Here is a 22040-nt window from a genome sequence, read left to right as displayed (position 1 = left end):
GTTGAAAAACATTTAAATTTGCAACTTTATTTTTTAAAATTATTTCCACAAATAATTATTCCTTAATATTACTGAAAACTTATTTTACTTGAATAAGTTTCAGTTTATTTAAAAACAGTTTTTTTTTCTTTAATATTTTGTTACCATTTTAATAATTAAAATTAATAGAAATGTAAAAAGTATATTTTCTTTGCATTATTCTGAATAATTGCTGGTACCATTTAGTTATCAATAATACCACATTTTTCACCCATGGCGGTTGCATTTTTAAGTGCTGTAAAAATTATTTCGATGAATAGCATTATGTTTATAACTAGTCGAAATGATTTCAAAATAAACTTTAGAAGCTCAAGTTTTGTGGCGCATTTGAACTATTTTATATGATTTGTTTTACCTTTGATTATCAAGTTTTAGCCATATACAAATTATATATATATATATATATATATATATATATATATATATATATATATATATATATATATATATATATATATATATATATATATATATATATATATATATATATATATATATATATACACACGTATGACACAGTCGGCAAAATAAACTTCAACACCCCCCCTCTCGAATCGGTTAGGAACGGGCCTGAGTAGAATTCTATTTTAAGGTCACCTATTCCTGGCTAACAACTTTAGCACCGTGAAACTCAGAGCAACACATACAAATATTAACAGCAACATGGAGAAAAAATATTGAAAATTATAAATGATCACAAAATTTATTGCACATTAAAATTTCAATATTTTTTTATTTTTTTTCCTGTAATATTAAAAATGTACACTTAAATTAAGTTAACATTTAAATTAAGTCAATGCTGGCTATGCGGAGATTAAAGTATTGGCTGCAAGTTGTCACTTTGGACGTCAAAAATACTTCCCGCCTGCATTTAATTATTATTACTTTTAAATATAGATGGAATTAAAATGAATATATTACACCATTTTGAAAATTATTTTATTTCTAGCTTGTTTCTTAAAAGGATGCATTTTTAGGAATAAGCTTTGTAAGGTTCATCATTATTTTTGGAAATATTTAAAAGAAAGCTTTACATTAAGATTCAAAATATTCAATTTTTGAAAAATTAACCACGTTTTAAAAAGTTTGGCTACTGGCTAGTATGAAAATTTTCTTTATAGGACTGGGCTATAAATCGATGCATCGCGACACATCAATTATTACTTATATCAGCAAGCCGATACCATAGAGTAATAAATAGGAGGAGACGGCATGCCCGTAAACTCCTTAACCGCAACCGCGGCGCCATATTGGTACAACCAAAACAAATCGAACTTCGTTGAACTAGAGCTGTACGTGTTGAAACATTCTTCAAACTGAGTAATAGATTTTATTTTAGCAATTAGTCTAGTGTTGAAAATGATATTAAACACAGTCTGAGAAGATCAATTTTTCAAATAGAGTTGCATGCTTTATATATTAATAAACAGGTTATAATTATTAATTCATATGTTTAAAAAAATTGAAAAGAAACAGTTTTTTTTTTTTTTTTACTAAGTGATACATTAACAAATTTAAACAGCTTTATTTTCTGAATTTAAAAAAGTAAGCTAAAACTTTTTATAAGAGAACTTTTTAAAATTATTTATCTAAAAATGAAATCATTCTCTTTCTTCATTTATTTGAAGAAAAAAAAATGGGACAAGTACCTGATACTCTTTATACGTAATTTTAATTTCACTTTCTATTAATCTTATTATAAAAACATTGAAGACCATTAAATATTTATTTCAGTTTTTTATTAAAGTCAAAAGTCAGATGAAATTTTATATATATATATAGTATATATATATATATATATATATATATATATATATATATATATATATATAATACATAAAATACAAGAAAACACGAAGAAAGTTAAGAAAAACAATGAATTTCATTTATTGCGCTTAAGCTGCAAGTAAACAGAACTCACTAGATAATTTCATAACGAAGAATAAAACAAAGAAAAATAATAGACATATGAAAAAGGGGGGGAAATAATAAGTAAAAAATAACAATCAACAGTTTATTAAAAATAATAAAAAAAATCATGAAATGTTAATTAAAAAACCGGAAAAAAAAGAAGGCTATAATCTTTTCTTCAGCCCACACGATTATATCCGCAAAGCAGAGTGCTTTCTGATATTGTACCATCACAGGGATCTAATTATTCATCTCTCTTAGCTAACTTATTTTTGCATTATTATGAAAAAAATTTTACTCTTAGTATTAAATTTGTTTTTAGATATATTGATGACTTAATTATCTTTAATTTCCTAGATTTTACTGTTTTATTGAGTGATATATACCCTGAGGAATTAATCTTACTTCGTAATCATGATGATAACATTAATTTCAATTTTTTGGATTTGGGTATTATGAAAGTTGAAAATATCTGCTTTGTTGATTTATACGATAAAAGGAATGATTTTAATTTTAATATTAATAAACTAGTTACTTGGAATTCTAATGTTTCTAGGAGCATCTATTTAAATACCACTTTTAATGAAATGAACAGAATTAAAAGAATATGTAGTAATATTTATTTATCCAAAAAACAAATCGATAAACTCTTTCAAAATCTGATAAAAAACAATGGATACCCAACTAATGTAATAAAATTTTATATAAAATCATTGAATTAATCGAATATTTTGGTGGATATATTTATTAAACATTTTTTTTGTTAATTTTTATGATTTTCCCATGTGCAAATCCATTTCAGGTAAATCCATTGCCAAAATTATTTCTTTGTTAATCTATACAGTTTTTCCATGTGCAAATCCATTTCGGGCAAATCCGCGGATAAAATTGTTTGCTAAAAATTTCTTTATTAATTTATACTATTTTCCATGTGCAAATCCATTTCGGGCAAATCCGTGGCTAAAATTATCTACTAGGGTTTTTTCTTTGTTAATTTTTCCATGTGCAAATCCATTTCGGGCAAATCCGTGTCAAAATTATCTATTGAAAGAATTTTTTCTTTGATAATTTAAATAATTTTTCTATGTGCTAATCCATATCGTGCAAATCCGCGGCTAAAATTATCTGCAAAACAGGCAATTTATGTTTCTATTTTGTACTTTTTCTTAAATAAACATCAATCTTCTAAAACTATTTATGATCAATTTTTAAAATTATCCAGTATAATATTACCATGCGCACATCCATTTCGGGCTCATCCTTGGTAACTAACAAATCAAAACTCAGAATAACAAATCACTTCAACAGTGCAGTAAGAACGACACTTTAAAACCCTCTTGTTACATTCAATTTGCGCTTTTGTTTTCATCTTTTGTTTTCATATTTTGTAATCTGGCAATCTTTCTTCGAAAACATTTTTAAATCATTCTTGAAAAATATCCGTCCATGTAAGTTGAACTGATTTTGCTGCTCGCTTTATAGTCCCCCCTTTTTAATGTTTTTTATTTTTATTTCATTTTATTATCTGTTTTTACATGTTATTTTTACTTATTTGTACTTTTTGTGATCTTTTTCATTTGTTGTTATTTTTTAAAAAAATTTTTTGAGTGCTCCTCACATTATTGTATTAATTTATTTAGCTTTGGCTTTATTGATACAATATCAGAAAGCACTCTGCTTTGCGGATATAATCGTGTGGGCTGAAGAAAAGATTATAGCCTTCTTTTTTTTTCCGGTTTTTTAATTAACATTTCATGAATTTTTTTTATTATTATTTTTAATAAACTGTTGATTGTTATTTTTTACTTATTATTTCCCCCCCTTTTTCATATGTCTATTATTTTTCTTTGTTTTATTCTTCGTTATGAAATTATATATATATATATATATATATATATATATATATATATATATATATATATATATATATATATATATATAGTAAATAAATGTGTGTAAAATCAAAAAGATTAATAAACTTGCTCCTTTTTATTACTGCATTTATATTTTACAATGCGTGAGTTAAAAATTGTGAAACATTATGTAGAACTCCCCCGTAACATCAAAGAGCAGTGGGTTCAGTGGTGTTATGAGATTCCTGTTTTAAAAAATGCGAAGGTTCCTCGATATGTGCCGAACTCTTGCGCTGATGATGAAAACGCAACACTGGAGATACATGGATTTTGCAACGCGAGTGCAAAAGCTTATGGCGCGTCAATTTATATTAGATTTTTAAAAGAAAATACCATAGAAGTAAAATTGCTTACATCTAAATGCCGTGTTGCGCCCATAAAAAAAAATTACTTTACCGAGATTGGAGCTTCTAGGTGCCTTATTGTTAGCCCAATTGGCTAACAAAGTAAAACAAATTGTGGATCAAAAACGATTTTCTTATGTTTTTTTGTACACCGATTCAAAAATAACTTTATATTGGATTAAAGCAGTGTTTCTTAACCTTTTTGGTATAATGGACCCCTTTTAAAATTTTTTAAGAAGTCACGGACGACCCCCCTGTGGAAAAAGTAATTGCAAAAAACATCAATTATTAGAAAGCATTTAATTTTATTATTTTAATAGCATACAAAATTTTTTAAATTAAAATTTTTAATGTTAAGGTTGCTGCTGCTTTTCCTTAATTAACAAATTGAATTGGGGGATAGATTTCGACAAAGCGACGCGCATATCATGTTCAACATTCAATCGATTTCGATGTTTTGTTTTTATTGTCATGAGTGTGGAAAATCCCGCTTTGCAAAGATACACCGTAGCAAACGGAATTATAGCTGCCATAGATCTCTTTACAAGCAATGGGTAGGCCTCCAAATGTTTTAAAAATTAGGAGTAGTTAGCGGACCCCCAAAATATGACTCATGGACCCCTTAGGGGTTCATGAACCACAGGTTAAGAAACCCTGGATTAAAGGGTCGTGTAAAAAATGGAAATCTTTCGTAGCTAATAGAGTTACGGAGATACAAAAACTGACTGACACCAATTCTTGGTCGCATTGTGCTGGCAAGAACAATCCAGCAGACTTTGTGACTAGGGGTACTTCTGCTGAATTTCTTCTTGGCAACGACGTGTGGTGGAATGGCCCTCAGTTTTTGAGAGACAAAACTGATCTTTCAGCAGAGGGTGATCTGATGTCAGTTTCAATCGATGACATTTCAGACGAACTAAAGAAAAATAATGACACTGACGATTTTCAATTTAATTTTACTTGTCTTAATCATGATTCCATTATTGATATATTCTCAAACTTAGTAATAATTTTATAACTATTATTCGTATTATGTGTTACATTCTTAGATTCATTAATAATGTAAAAGGTAATAATAGGATTATCGGACACCTTACGCATGAAGAAATAAGGAAAGCAGAGGTAAAAGTTCTTCAAATTGTTCAACAGGATCATTTTATGCAGGAAATAAATAATCTCAAAGAAGGTAAGAGTGTTCCAAATAATAGTAAGGTGAGATCCTTAAATTGTTTCTTGGATAATAACTTTATTTTGAAAGTGGGTGGAAGATTAAAAAATTCTAACTTAAGTATGAATAAAAAACATCCCGATGAAAAACATCCTCGAATCCCCAAGATAAACAACCTGTAACTTCGATTATTGTAAGATATAATCATTTAATCTATTTACACGTAGGTTCCAATACATTGTTATATCTTTTAAGACAAAAATTTTGGATAATGAATGGGAGTCATATTTGTAGAAAAATTGTACTCGAATGTCTTGTTTGCTATAAAAGTAAACCTGTTTTGGAGAATCAAATTATGGCAGATTTGCCAAAAGAAAGAGTAACCCCTAGTTTTCCCTTTATGAATGTGGGAACCGATTTCTGTGGTCCGTTCTATGTAAAATTTAAACACCAACGAAAGGGACAATTGAATAAAGTATACGTGTGTACATTTATATGCCTGAGCACTAAAGCCATTCATTTAGAATTTGTAACAGATCTTACATCTGAAGCATTTATTGCATGTTTAAAGCGTTTTTTTGGTCGTCGTGGCAAATGCTCTAAATTGTTTAGTGACAATGCAAAAAATTTCGTTGGTGCTAGTGTAGAACTTAAAAAACTACATAGAATGGTTAAGTAACCTGATGAGATCTTAGCAAAATTTCTTTCCAGTCAAGAAATTGAGTTTAAGTTTATACCTCCGAAATCGCCAAATTTCGGGGGAATTTGGGAATCGGGAGTAAAATCCTTTAAGCATCATTTAAAACGTGTAGTCGAAAATTCTCATTTAACTCTCGAAGAATTTGTTACAATAATTGCGGAAATAGAAAGTGTTCTTAATTCAAGACCACTTACTCCGTTGTCCTCCGAGTTTGATAATTTTGAAACTTTGTCCCCTAGACATTTTTTAATAGGCCGCCCCTTAACTTCCATTATTGAGCCTCAGATTGTTGACATTCCTGAAAATAAACTTTCTAAATGGAAAAAAATTACTAAATACAGTCAACAAATTTGGAAGCTCTGGAATCGAGATTGTCTATCCCATTTGCAACAACGGGGTAAGTGGATGTTTCCTAAACAGTGGCGTACGCAAGGGAGGGGTTTAAACACCCCCCCTTGAGCTCAGACAAAATGGCAAAAATAAAACTTTTAGTAGAAATTACTTGAGCTATTATTTTTTAAGGCTAAATATTTTACTCTGTCATATGCCTACTTTTTTTTTTCTCACGGTATTTCTCAGAATACTGAAAAAACATTTACTATAATAGGGTTGTACTTTTGAAACCAAATTCACGTGATACTGTCACGGATTGGTTCCTTTCTGTTCTTCCAGTATAGTTTTCGAGACTGGCTGTCATTCGTGAGGTCTTTACGCGATGATTCTGGAATCCTAGACGTTTTGTCGTCTTTGAGACAATTCGAGAATTCTGGAGATGCGGTGAAAAATTATATAAAAGGGGGAACGGAGTACAGTTAGTCAGACTAAGAGTTATCTCTGCCTCTTGTCTTTCGGAGCTTGTCGCTAAATCTGTTTTAATTATTCTCAACAAAAAGTTCATTCAATCGCCAAACCCGTCGTCGCCACTGTTTCGACTAGTGAAGAAATCAGTAACAATACCATTGGAGATACTGTTCTCGTTGAAGTTATTCATTCCAGCTCGAAACTTTGAGATCGTAGCATAGCGGATATTTCTGCCAATATATATATATATATATATATATATATATATATATATATATATATATATATATATATATATATATATATATATATATATATATATATATATATATATATATATATATATATTATAATTATTTTGAGAAAAAACCACGACCTGAAATTAGTGGGGTGACAGCATCTAGTACCAATGTAAGTTTTTCTGTTGTACAGAAATGTGATACTTCCGTTGAAGAAAACGTTTCTAGCATAACAAAATCTGATGAATGTGAAAGTGGCCCTCAAAGTGTTACTTCCCACCCATAGAAAATTATGAGCACCCCCCTTGAAAAAATTCTGCGTACGCCACTGTTCCTACAAACAATGTTAAAGTAGGTTCATTAGTTTTGATTGAAGACGAAAGCATGCCTAGCACCGAATGGTTCACTGGTAGAATATCGGAAATTATTTTTGGTAAGGATGAAAAGGTACGAGTTGTCTATATAAGGTTGGCCAATGGCAATTTGTTGAAAAGAAATGTTCGTGATATTTGTCTATTGCCTATCAATGATAATTAAAATTTTGTTATATTTTATTAATTTACTTGATTTGTGTGAATATTGTTGGATTTAAATATTATCTATATATTGCTTACTTTGTATTCGATATATTTGATTCTATGTTATCATTCATTTAGTTTGAAACCCTTAAGGTTTCAAGGTCGGGAGTATGTTCCCGCACCAAATTAATTAAAAAAAAGATCAAGAGATGACGCTGGGAAGAGTCATGTGTATTAAGTGATATAAAAATAAAAAAAGATGGAAGAAGAGCAAGTCGTGTGTCCTTTATTGTGGTAGAAAAAAGAAAAAAAAAAAAAAAAAAAAAAAGAGCCAGCTGAAAAGTTTTTTTGATCTAATATTGTTCAACACTAAAGAAGATTCAAACATATATTAGTGATAATGCGCTAATTAAATTTTAACATAAAATACATATAACAGAATTAAAATAACTTTTTGGATTTATTTCTATTTTTTAAGCTTATACGACACTTTTTAATAAATAAAAATATTTACACAGTAAAACTTAAAGCTTATGAGCACTAAGCGAAAAAACCCAATTTTTTAATAAAACCCAGGCGAGTTGGGTTTTTTCAAACCCTGCTAAAAAGCAGCAAGTAATTATATATTTATTCATTATATTTTCAAAGTGTTGACATTTAAATCTAGTACTATCCAGGATTTCTATGTGCCTTAAAAAGGCTTTAGTATTCATTTTATCTTTCAAAGTTCCTTAAAAGCCTTAAAATTTGCTTCATCTGAGCCTCCACCTTCCACTACTAACGTTTCAATTGCTGTGTCAAATCTATAATTTATTATAGAGCATTCGTTATAGACAATAATGCCTTGGCATCTATTTGCTCACCACTTCATGTATTTTGTGAATGAGATAGAGCATTTCATAAGTGGAGTTTAAACCTCAATTGGAAAATAAATATTCCTATATATTAAATGGGTCGCATTCATTTCATCGACAATCACTTCATCGACAGCCCATTTCATCGACAATCACTTCATCGACAGCCCATTTCATCGACACCACTTCATCGACAGGCCATTTCATCGACTAGGTCATTTCGTCGACAGGCCGTTTCCTCGACAGGGTTGTTTCGTCGACAGGCCATTTCGTCGACAGGGTCATTTCGTCGACAGGGTCATTTCATCGACAGGGTCATTTTGTCGACAGAGTCATTTCGTCGACAAGTCATTTCGTCGACAGGATCTTTTCATTGACAGGGTCATTTCGTCGACAGGGTCATTTCGTCGACAAGGTCTTTTCGTCGACAAGTCATTTCGTCGACAGGGTCGTTTCATCGACAGGGTCATTTCGTCGACAAGTGATATCGTCGACAGGGTCATTTCGTCGGCAGGGTCTTTTTCGTCCGCAAGTGATATCGTCGACAGGGTCTTTTCATTGACAGGGTCATTTCGTCGACAAGTCATTTCGTCGACAGGGTCTTTTCATTGACAGGATCATTTTGTCGACAGGGTCATTTCGTCGACATGATCGTTTCATCGACAAATCACTTCGTCGACAGGGTCATTTCGTCGACAAGGTCATTTCATCGACAGGGTCATTTCGTCGACAGGGTCATTTCGTAGACAAGTCATTTCGTCGACAGGGTCATTTCGTCGACAAGTCATTTCGTCGACAGGGTCTTTTCATTGACAGGGTCATTTCGTCGACAGTGTCATTTCGTCGACAGGGTCTTTTCGTCGACCAGTCATTTCGTCGACAGGGTCGTTTCATCGACAGGGTCATTTCGTCGACAGGGTCATTTCGTCGACAAGTCATTTCGTCGACAGGGTCTTTTCATTGACAGGGTCATTTCGTCGACAGGGTTATTTCGTCGACAGGGTTATTTTGTCGACACGGTCATTTCGTCGACAGGATCATTTCGTTGACAAGTCATTTTGTCGACAGGGTAGTTTTGTCGACAGGGTCATTTCGTCGACAGGGTCATTTTGTCGACAGGGCCATTTTGTCGACAGGGTCATTTTATCAACAGGGGTCATTTCGTCGACAATATTAAGAAAAGATTATTTTGTAGGCAAAGTCATGCGTAATTTTGAAACTAGTCTTATGATTTTTTACATTAGACGTTATACCCCTTGCACTTCTTTGTAATTTAGTATATTTCTGTTGAAATTTTTAAAACCTAGCCTGATGCAAAATCTTAATAGTTTGTTGAAGTTGCCGGAAAAAATCATTTTATTTCAAAATTGCCTACTCCTCTATTCACATCACGTTGCAAAAACGAAACATTAATTGCATTTTACACATTTAAGTTGTATATTACACAATTTTTTTCTAGTCATATATAGCGCATTTATTTCTAAGATTAATTTTTAATGTACATTATTATAGATTATCATCGCAAAAGCAATTGCAACAACTATTGTGAATGATTCTTGATGTAGGGAGTGAATGACGGGTGAAATTAGGAAGGAAAAAAAGACGGCATATAATGAATCTGTAAGATAATGAATCCATGTGGTCGATAGGTAATTTCAATGACAAGGTCTTTTCGTTAACAGGCCATTTCAGTTGCAAAAATCTTCTGTCGATAAAAGGAAAATTATACTTATATAATGTTCCCCCGCAATGAGTAAAACTCATTAATACAGTTTAAAATCTTGTCCAAAAAAAAGAGAAAGAAAAGGAATAAACTTTTGCTATGATAACAATGGTGATGTTTACAAAGAATTTAATCCGAAAAACACAAATCTTTTAGATAGTTAGCTAGTAAAATTACTTCTTGTTTTATCTAAAATTTATATATTCCCGGTGTTTAGATATTTATTTTTTTCAAGCTCAGTTGATTTTTTTTCATATGCAAGTAATCGTTAATTTTGTTACTATTGACATATTAAAAAAATTTTCTTACATGAAATTTCAATATTTATATATTTTCTCTTTAAAAAAAAGTTCGATATAGGAAAAAACAAACTAAGTTGTATGAGTGGCTATTACGAAGGTTGGCGAGAGAAGTGAGCAAGGGGCTGAACTTCCTAGTATTATCAAAATCTTGGGGAAAAAATGCATGTGGGGAAAAATAAAATTAAAATCCAACTTGGAAAACATATTGGGAAATAATGTTGATAAAAAATTTTGTTCTAATCCTCTTCCTCATGTCTTTGTCAGCTATGCTGCTGAAGAGGGAAGTTTCTGACAATTCGTGTGAAATTTAAATGAAATATTATTTGAAACAAAAATCTTGTTCTCGCATTTCCAGTTTATTTTATTTCTTATTTAATTAATTATTTATAACGTTTTGGCGTTTAATAGTTTAATATGTATTTTATCCTATATGTTCCCTAAACATTTATAAGTTCTTTTACCTTATAAAATAAACTTCGTTAAAGTAAAAAAAAAAAAAGAAAAAACTCACAATGACTTCACATCCTCGATATGCGATGCAATCGAAATGATATAAAAAATGGTTCTAAATCAGAGGAGGGAAGGAAACCTGTCTAATTGGTTTTTATGATCTAAAACATTTGGGAAAAAAACGCAATTTATTACGATATAACAAATAAATTGACTTTTGAGTTTATAATTGAGGAGAGTTATCCATATGCATTTGATTTTATTCTCATTAGTGTTTTACTAAAATAAGTTTAGCAAACTTGCTTTTTTACTCAAATATTAAAATGCTTTTCTTTTCGATTTGCCAGAGAATAAAAATTTATTTAAATTAATAAAATTTGCAGTAAGTGTATAGATTTTAAAGGCGAGCAATAAGGAAAGTCCTTTATAAAGTGTAATCGGAAATGGAAATGTTTTTAAATATCATGTTTGATATGTGTTCTGAAAAAGAAATGTGAATTTTTGTTACCAAAACGAAAAAAGTGGAATTTTGAATGTTGATAGAATATTTTGTGAAATTTTGCCCTTGTGGTTTTTGCTATGCGTGAAAAATTTTTTTCTCATATGTAGTCTACTGAAAAAACTTGATATTTTAAATATATATGCATTTTTTATTTTCATTTTTTCTGCATTTTAGTTTTGAGTCTCCTGGCTTGTTCAGGCAGAAAATAATCAAAATTTTGATTGGCGATAAGTCGTGCTAATAGTGGTCAGTAAGCGTTTGAAAATTGTGTTTTCATCCTGTGTAGAAAATCATCATTTACTTACTACTATTATTATTCTTATTAAATTATACTATTATTATTTAATTATAATAATAGTATAATTCAGAAATACTTTAATTTGATAGTATTAGATTAGAATTAAATAATTAATACTATTATTAAATTCACTATTCATAGAAAAAAACATATTTTGTGAAGAGCAAACACTAACACGCTTCCAACGTTACGCCCGTGCTTCTAAACGTTTTTGGAAAGGTGAGTAGCACTTTAAATATTGTGGGAATCTACAACCGCCTCGGTAAAAACCTAAACATCAAGTTTGTGTTCCTCGAAATCTCTAATAGTGGTAACGAAACTAAGACTCAGTTCGACTGTTCGAATAAGCATATTCCTGTCCTAATGTTAAAGATGCTGAACAAAAAGTTTAAAATTGCAATTAAAGTGAACATTACGAAATTACTTTACCATCATAAAAAATCTAGAATTTTTTTTTCTACTTATGCAGATATAATAATTAGGTCTATGATTATTTTCATTTCTGTGAGAATTCGACTGAAGTCTATGTTTTTGTCAAAAATTTATGTAAAAATGTTGAAATTTTTACAGCAATAAATTTAGCTTTCCCCTCCTTGAAATAGTTTCTAAATTTTCATTGTAAAAATATTTTTATTACTTCTAATTCTAAAAATATATTTTATTAATTTGATTTGATCTTAAAAACAATTTGATTGTTAACGTCACACTATATTAACTGTTGACCACGGTCTGGATATCATGCTTGGTAATGTTCTGAAGACAATCCTTACCTATCCTGAAAATAAGTGTCGAGCTATTACGATTTAGTTATAGAAAAGTAGATCTCGATACATCAACCGTTTAAACGCTACTCAACTACCTATCAATTAATTTAAAAAGCGAACTTCTTTTAGTGCAATTGGAACAATAAACAGCCATAAAGAATTTTACTTTAGTAATAAGTAATTAGTTGATAAGTGCATTTTTCTAATTAATAATAGAAATATTTAGAGTAAATCTTTAAAATAGTTTCAGAATTACGCATGACACTATCAACGAAATGATCCTGTCGACGAAATAACTTGTCGAAGAAATGACCCTGTCGATGAAATGACCCTGTCGACGAAATGACCCTGTCAATGAAAAGACCCTGTCGACGAAATCAGTTGTCAACGAAATGACCCTGTCGATGAAATGATCTTGTCGACGAAATGACCCTGTCGATGCAATGACTTGTCGACGAAATGACCCTGTCGACGAAATGACCCTGTCGACGAAATGACCCTGTCGACGAAATGACTTGTCGACGAAATGACCCTGTCGATGAAATGGCCTGTCGACGAAACAACCCTGTCGAGGAAACGGCCTGTCGACGAAACAACCCTGTCGAGGAAACGGCCTGTCGACGAAATGACCTAGTCGATGAAATGGCCTGTCGATGAAGTGATTGTCGATGAAATGAACCAGACCCATATTAAATACTCTGGGTATTTACCTTTAAAAATAAATACACAGTTATTATACGTTGCTATGTGTAAATTACAATTTTGTACACTTCATATAATCAAGTGCTTTGCAAAAAAAAAAAAAAAAAATTAGACTTCTCTGTTTAGTAATAAAAAGTATGTTATGGACTAGTTTTATTACCCAAGTGTTTACTCAAATGGCTTAATGTTGATTATTGCTATTCTTTTAGCACAAACCAATATTTTTCCCTTTAAATATTCTAACTTTAAAGAAAAGTGCGTTTCATATTATTTTGTTTATTTGCCCACTCCTTCTTATTTATAACTCTATGGCCGATACAGCAACTTTCGTTTCTGGCGATGCATCAGAAATCTGATTTAAGCCGTAGACTGAAGACGACGAGCTTGGATCTTCTTGCCACTGATACCGACTCGCGCTGTGGAAGATGATGTTCGCCTGGTTATGCTGAAATGACCTTGATTGATGAGTGGTAGAATCAGAACCATAGTTTTGAGAATATATATCGTGATCTCGCATGTTCGTTTTCGCGCCTCCGAGTTTTTTCTTTTTCCTTGTCGCGACTCGAGATCGTTTCTTGTAGATTATTTTCAGTGGGACTGACTCTGTGATCGCCATCGTTACCTTGTTCTGAACGTAATCTATTATTGAAAAGAATATATAAAGAAGTGTTTTTTGATTCATTCTTTCTCTTTTGGATTTGGACATAAGTCAATCAACTTTTCTATTCGAAAAAATTAGTAAGGTTTGCGACTTCCTTTTTTTTTAATCATTTAGCACCTCGTTTTATTAAAGAGTATAATTGTGTTTTTTTAATTTTCTTTCAATATTGATCCTCGGGCCGGCAAGGTTGACTCAGCCTTTTATGCTTTCAGTGGGTCGATAAATGAGTACCAAGCATGCTTGGGAACTAAACACTGGGGGTTTTGCGTTCGGCTGACCACCTAACCGGAACATTTGCTCCGGCACCCCAGGTTAAGAAAACTGAGATTGGCACAGTAGGCCTTGGCCCTCTATGGGCTGTCGTGCCGGTGAGTTTAAATTATTTATGCGACAATAATAATGATAAAAAAATAGTGTTTTAAAAGCGTTTTTTTTAAAAATTTATTTAGCGCTTTGTTTTAAGCATACATATGATTTTTAACGAACTTATTTTTTTTCCTATATCGTTAGGTAAATATATTGATAAATTTAAATTTTATTTATTTTTAAACTAAGAAATCTTTTGTTATTTGCGCGATCATGTTTAGAAAATATAACATTAATATCTTTCTTAAGCAAAACATATATATATCTTCAAATTCATAAATTGATTTAAATCAATCTGAGTATGAAGTTTTGATAAAAATCCGACTTTCTGTGCCTTACAAGTAAATGAAATTCAAAAATACTATGTCGCGATACATCGCTATGCAAATCTGACGATGCATCACGATATAAAATTTCTTATATTGCCCAGTCCGAGTAAGGACTAAACAGGTTTTCATTGTCAATTGTAAAATCAATCATCCCCACATACATTGTTTGTTGGTATCTGAGGGAGGTTGGGAGGGAACAATTCAAGTTTAGGATAACCAACCTTTAGGAAAGATTAGGATGTGCAGTAAAAAAGAAGTAATGAATTAAAATTGGATCGAAGAACTGTCTTAAAAAAAAAAATCGGTGATGAAGAAAATACAAATCTGTGTAGTGGAGAGACCTAAATTGACTAGCTATAAAAGAATGAATTTTAAAACCACATTGAAAACAAATGAAAGGCTAGATCACTTTATTACAAAAAACCTTTTATTTCACTCAGTAAAAGGATGAAGGTACTCAAAGGCGAACACAATTACGAAATATGTGAAAAAATAAGAGTAAATATAAAAAAAAAACCACAAAAAAATTTATTACGTAAGTTACAAGATCAAGGTTTTTCATCAGTATGAGAGCAATTGTGTTTAGTTAGATCAAACATATAAGAAAATTTTTTATTAAATATACTGCAAGAATACGGTTTCTCACCAGTATGACAGCGACTGTGCACAGTCAGATTACTCTTTTGACATATACTACAAGAATAAGGTTTCTCACCAGTATGAGAGCGAATGTCTTTAGTTAGATTACACCTATATGAAAAACTTTTATTAAATGTACTACAAGATTAAGATTTCTCACCAGTATGAGAGCGACTGTGTTTAGTCAGACTACTCTTCTCTGAAAAACTCTTCTGACATATACTACAAGAATAAGGTTTCTCACCAGTATGAGAGCGACTGTGTTTAGACAGACTACTCTTCTCTGAAAAACTCTTCTGACATATACTACAAGAATAAGGTTTCTCACCAGTATGAGTGCGACTGTGTTTAGTCAGACTACTCTTGTCTAAAAAACTCTTCTGACATATACTACATGAATAAGGTTTCTCACCAGTATGAGAACGACTGTGTTTAGTCAGACTACTCTTCCCTGTAAAACTCTTCTGACATATACTACATGAATAAGGTTTCTCACCAGTATGAGAAAGACAGTGTGCAATTAGAATACTCTTCAGTGAAAAACTCTTATTGCATATACTACAAGAATAAGATTTCTCACCAGTATGAGAGCGACTGTGTTTAGTCAGACTACTCTTGTCAGAAAAACTCTTCTGACATATACTACATGAATAAGGTTTCTCACCAGTATGAGAGCGACTGTGTTTAGTCAGACTACTCTTCTCTGAAAAACTCTTCTGACATATACTACAAGAATAAGGTTTCTCACCAGTATGAGAGCGACTGTGTTTAGTCAGACTACTCTTCTCTGAAAAACTCTTCTGACATATACTACAAGAAAAAGGTTTCTCACCAGTATGAGAGCGAAAATGCACAGTCAGAATTTTCTTCTCTGGAAAACTCTTCTGACATATACTACAAGAATAAGGTTTCTCACCAGTATGAGAGCGACCGTGCACAGTCAGACTAGTCTTCCCTGTAAAACTCTTTTGACATATAGTACAAGAATAAGGTTTCTCACCAGTATGAGAGAGACAGTGTGCAGTTAGATGACCCATCTGTGAAAAACTCTTATTACATATACTACAAGAATAACATTTGTCACCAGTATGAGTACGATTGTGTTTAGTTAGATCACACCTATATGAAAAACTCTTATTGCATGTACTACAAGAATAAGGTTTTTCACCAGTATGAGAGCGACAGTGCACAGTCAGATTACTATTGTTTGAAAATTTTTTATTACATATAACACAGAAATAAAGATTCTTATTAGTATTAACATTAAGCCTGATCATGTTACTGTCTGCTAAAAAACTCATATTGTACAAAATGCAACTGTATTAATCTGTATACAGCTAATTATTATTTAAAAGATCTAAATATACTGCAATCATAAGATTTTTTAAGAGTGAAAACTCTTATGACAAGTTAAAATATATTTTTAGAAAAGCATCATTACAAATTTTACTCAAATGTCTCTCAGAATGAGTTATGGATACTATTGTTGGAAACTAATAACTACTACTGGATATAATATTAAAAGGGTAAAGCAAAAATAGTATTTAAATTGCTATAAATACATCTAAATTTTGAATGGAATAAACATCAGAGTAATTCATAGTAGTAAATACATTGCAATAAAACAAATCATAGTAATAAATAATGCATACAGTATTATTATAGTCCTATAAGGTAATGAAAATGCCTTGTTCTCTCCCTGGCTGGCAGTAGAAACAAATTTTAAGATCACTTATTCTTTGCTAATATCTTTAGTTGTCTTCAAGCACAATGAAATTCAGAACAATTCATCCAACTATAAAGAGCAAAATTGAGAAGAAAAAAAATTAAAAGTCATAAATGGTCTTAAAATTAATTGCGCATTCAAATTTAATAAATTTTTCTGTTACCAATAAACAGATATTATGCCAACAGATGCAAAAAACGTTTGTACAGGACAAAAGAGACAGTCAACACTGGCTATGGAGCGATTAAAAAATTGTCTTGAAGTCCCTACTTTGGACATCAAAAGTGCCCCAAACGTCAAAATTACATTTAATTATTATTATTCTTTTAGATAAACGTTTCTGAAAATTAATTTGTTTGCAACTTGTTTCTTAAACTGATGCAGTATTAGGAATAAACTTTGTCAGGTTCATCATATTTTGGGAAAGGCTTAAAAAGAAAGCATTACATAAGGATGTAATTAAAAAAGTAATTACATGTATAAAAAAGTTGGCACTGTTAAAATGCTATGTGAAAAGTCAAGATTAAATATACCTGAAAAAAATTTATTACTTGATTAAGGTTTCTCACCAATATGAGTGTGACTGTGATTAATTAGACACTCCTTACTCGAAAAACTCTTATCACACATACTGTAAGAATAAGGTTTCTCATTGTATGAGTGTGAAGGTGTTTAAATAGCTGCCCATAATGTGAAAAAAATCTTATGACAAATATTACAGGAATAAGGTTTTTCACCAGTATGAATGCGATTGTGGACAGTTACAGAAAACTTTTCTAAAAAACTTTTATTGCATAAGAATAAGGTTTCTCACCAGTATGAATGTGATCGTGTACTGTTAAACATCTCTTTTCTAACGAACTCTTATTGCATATACTACAAGTATAAGGTTTCTTACCAGTAGGAGTGTGCAACTGATTAGTTTAATGATTCTTCCGCAAAAACTTTTTTCACGTCTACAGAATAAGATTTTTCACCAATATGAACGTGATTATGTTCAGTCAGATTACAAGAATAAGGTTTCTCACCAGTAAGAACACGTTTATGCGCATTCAGTTTACTTTTATGAGTAAAATTCTGGTTACATATGATAACAGAAATCCCACTATTTCAACAAAGCAAAAATTAAGCACTTCTAAGGACTTTTTTTATGAAACAATTAAGTACTTTTTAGAACAATTAAGGACTTTGAAAATAGTTTGATTGTTTATCATCGAATATACATATGACACCAACAACAGTGCAAATTATTTAAAATCCTAAAAGAATAAATAAGTAAAAAAAATGCTGAAAAACAATTTTATTATAATGTACTGACATAATTGTATTAATTAACAGGGCTCACCAAAGAATTACCAGGCAATTTTTGCAAATCCAGGTCAGGTTTTTAAAAAAATCATTTTCAGATTGTTAAAACATTGTTTCCATTCATAGTGTAAAAGCTAATGTATGAAACTAATCAGCATTCCATTTAATGATTTCATTGAAATTGAATTGTGAAATTAAGTGCCGAAATTTAAATTTGCAATTTTTTCATGCATATCAAAAAAAAAAAAAAAAGAAAGAGCAAATGAAAAAATTTGCCAAAACATTGAACAAATTATTTCAACAAGTTTTTCTATTTCACTACAGGACCAGCAAATAACTTTTATGATGAACTTAAGCAAAATTACTTCCAGTCAAACCTGTTCTTAGGAAATAACTTTACATAATGTAATTAAACATTTTGACGCAAAACATGAACTACTTTTAAAGCAACTAAACAAAAAGTAAAAAAAGTATATTAAGTTGCAATGTTTACTTCGTAAAATTATTATTAAAATCTAAGAATCTTTTAGTCGGGTAGATTTGAGTTTTTATGTCACAATATGCTTCTCCTTAAATATAAGTAATAGAGTAACAATCTTACCTTAAAAAGTTTTTACATCGCAACAAAACAAATAATAAATAGTAACCAAATATTTAACTTTCTTGTTAAAAGCAAATCATGCTTTCTTACTTAGTACTCAGTAAGGAAAAACTTAAGTATTTTTGAAAGAAAACTTTAGGTTCTCCTCAAAAACTCAATAAACGCCAGGTTTATGATGAAAAACCTTGCTGGGCTGGGATTATTCAAACCCTCTTTCTTGCAAATCTGTTTAATTTTTAGCACAATCATGAATATTAAAAAATTTTATGCTTTCTATATATATACAGTTATTACACATTGAAATATTCTACAAATTTATTTAATTCTTCAAGAATTCAGAAAATAGTTTTTGCTATGGATTCTAGTTAAAAAAAAAATGTCTGACACTTCTTTTCTTAGCGTTTTACTTAATTCCTATAAGGAGATGCATTACTAATAGAACTGAATTTTTTGAATTTTGTCAATTTTGAAGATTAGTGGGGATCTTCTTCTACTTAGGTACCTTAAAACTGCTCCCCCCTGAAAAAGAGTACTATCTCTTCCATGTGCAGTATTTCCTTTGTCCACACTATTCTTTTCTTTTAGAATGCTTCACTCTCCTTATAAAATATCATACTAGGCAAAGGGTAGAATATATTAATGAAAGAAACAATATATTAATGAAAGGACATGCTTTCTTCTCCTTGCTTCAAACCACCCCCCACACACATTAATTTTTGTCACTCTAAGATGCTTTACCCTAGATGTATGGCCTAATTCTAAGCGATAAAAGAACGACATTTTGTTTTAAAAAATTGAACGAAAAAATTATTCCTATCAACTACAGTGATGCTAAAATAAAGGACTTTAAAGGACCGTGGGAAACCTGAATACAATAATTTTACTCTAATGTCTCTCAGTAGAATGAGTTATTGTTGGATACTAATAACTATTACTCCATATATTATTAAAAGGGTAAAGCAAAAATAGTAGCGTGACCTGGGGTAATTCCTGATCAAGCAAGGTAAGAAAGACAAACCAGAAATGGTGCATATCAGAATACAGTCTTGTATACAGTTAAAAACAAATTTTTTGTTCACAGTTAAAATATATTTTGTTGTTATTCCACTTAATAAATATGAACTGTTATTTAAGAAAAGACAATTAGCTATTTATAAGATATTTATATACTATTTATAAGATGAAATGACAATGATCAGGAATAAACCCAGTGATCAATAATTACCCCAAGTGTAGGGGGCAACATTTGATATAGTTTCCTATAATAAATCATAATGTTTACAGTACATATGAAACAATTAAACAAAAGCTTACACTACTTTTATATAAAAGAAAAAGAAAGTAACTTAAAATATTTATCATTAAGAGAAAGAGGGGGATCTTTGCAGAAATGTGCACGTTTTGAAATCCATCTTTGAAATGGAAAATAGAGAAAACAGCTTAAAAGATACTTATTTTGTTAGATTAAACAAAAAATTATTATTAATTAAATGTAGTTATACTTTAGTAAAGTGTACAAGCATTCTTGTAATAATTTTTTAAAAATAAAACTTCGGTGATCATTATTTATCCCAGAAACAGAGTGATCGTGAATTACCTTGTGTCACCCTACTTAAATTGTTTTATATACATCTAAGTTTTACAATGGAATGAATATAAGAGTAATTCATAGTAATACATAGCAATAAAAAAATCATAGTAATAAAAAATGCATACAGTATTATTATGGTCCTATAAGATAATGAAAATGCCTTGCTTTGCAATAGAATCAAATTTTAAGATCACTTATTCCTGGCTAACAACTTCAACACCTTGAAACTCAGAGCAACACATACAAATATTAACAGTAACATGGAGAAAAAATATTGAAAATTATAAATGATCACAAAATTTATTGCTCATTAAAATTAAATTTTTTTCTTTTCTTGTAATTTTAAAAATGTATATTTAAATTACGTCAACAGGTACAATAAAGTTTAGTACAAGGCAAAATTAACAGTCAATGCTGGCTATGCAGAGATTAAAGTATTGGCTGCAAGTTGTCACTTTGGACGTCAAAATTACTTCCCGTCTGCATTTAATTATTATTACTTTTAAATATAGATGGAATTAAAATGAATATATTACACCATTCTGAAAATTATTTTATTTATAGCATGTTTGAAAGGATGCATTTTTAGGAATAAGCTTTGTAAGGTTCATCATTATTTTTGGAAATATTTAAAAGAAAGCTTTACATTAAGATTCAAAATGTTCAATTTTTGAAAAATTAACAACGTTTTAAAAAGTTTAGCTACTGGCCAGTATGGAAATTTTCTAATTTCCTCTATAGTAGGACTGGGCTATAAATCCATGTATCCCGACCATATATGGCAGTACTTTTACTTTCGTTACTTGTACCGCCGGTACAAGTAAAAAGTACGTACTTTTACTTGTACTTCGTTACTTTTTAAATTTAGTACTTTTACTTGTACTTTCGTTACTTTTTCAGGGAAAAAGTACAAGTATTTGTAACGGAAATATCGAATGAAATCGTTACTTTTTTCTAAAACTCGGCAAGCTTTCTAAAAAAAAAAAAAAAGTAAAAAAATTACATTAAAAAAAATGCTTATGTTTTTTTTAATTTATAAAATTAATGTGCGATAGATATGCATTCACAGCTAATTTCCTGTTTAAATATCCTCTATTTCAACTTATACTGCACATTCAATTATTTTTTACTAGCTCAAAGATCACAAAGTTATCTGAAACCCCGTGTTTGCTTTGTTTATGACTGTGCTTTTTAAAACGCGTTTCTAAAGAGTAAAACAATTTTAAATCAATGGTAATTTAAATAAATAAAAATAAGAAACTAAAAATTAAAATCAATAGATAAAATTTCTCTTTCGTGCAAATCCATAAAAAGTTTGAAAAAATTATATTTGATTTTAAAATTATATTATACGATTATATTATAAAATTATATAATAATATTCCTCCGAATTTAAAAATAAATTAATATCCATAACTTTCAAAATTAAAAATAATTAAATAAATAACAACAATTTTGCAAAAACATTAAAGAACATAAGAATATTATTCAATAAAATTTTAGGTTACTTTGAATTTTCGATTTCCTAGAAATGTACTTTTAAATCGTTACTTTTTTTGTTTAGTACTTGTACTTTTACTTGTACTTTTTA

At 30.2% G+C, this 22040-nt stretch overlaps 1 protein-coding gene across 1 annotated transcript; it reads right to left on the bottom strand.

The window, feature by feature from the left end:
- Positions 1-15104: 15104 nt before the first annotated feature.
- Positions 15105-21733, bottom strand: LOC147804357 (uncharacterized). The gene is made up of 2 exons (XM_087152398.1): positions 20575-21733; positions 15105-17018 (listed from the first exon to the last, which is right to left on the bottom strand). Exon 2 carries the CDS (start codon positions 16522-16524, stop codon positions 15370-15372), a length of 1155 nt encoding a protein of 384 aa, XP_087008524.1. The 5' UTR covers positions 16525-17018; positions 20575-21733; the 3' UTR covers positions 15105-15369.
- Between the last annotated feature and the right edge of the window lie 307 nt (positions 21734-22040).

The sequence above is a fragment of the Parasteatoda tepidariorum genome, chromosome 9 (genome assembly GCF_982258835.1).
Source record: "Parasteatoda tepidariorum strain Cologne lab strain chromosome 9, Ptep-v5.0, whole genome shotgun sequence".
Lineage (NCBI taxonomy): Eukaryota > Metazoa > Arthropoda > Arachnida > Araneae > Theridiidae > Parasteatoda > Parasteatoda tepidariorum.
The sequence above is the reverse complement of the archived record's forward strand: the minus strand, read 5'-3'. Positions and strand labels throughout refer to the sequence as shown.

Excerpts from the sequence above, each read along its gene's own strand:
- LOC147804357 (XM_087152398.1), bottom strand. The coding sequence starts at position 16,524 with ATGAGTTTTTTAGCAGACAGTAACATGATCAGGCTTAATGTTAATACT.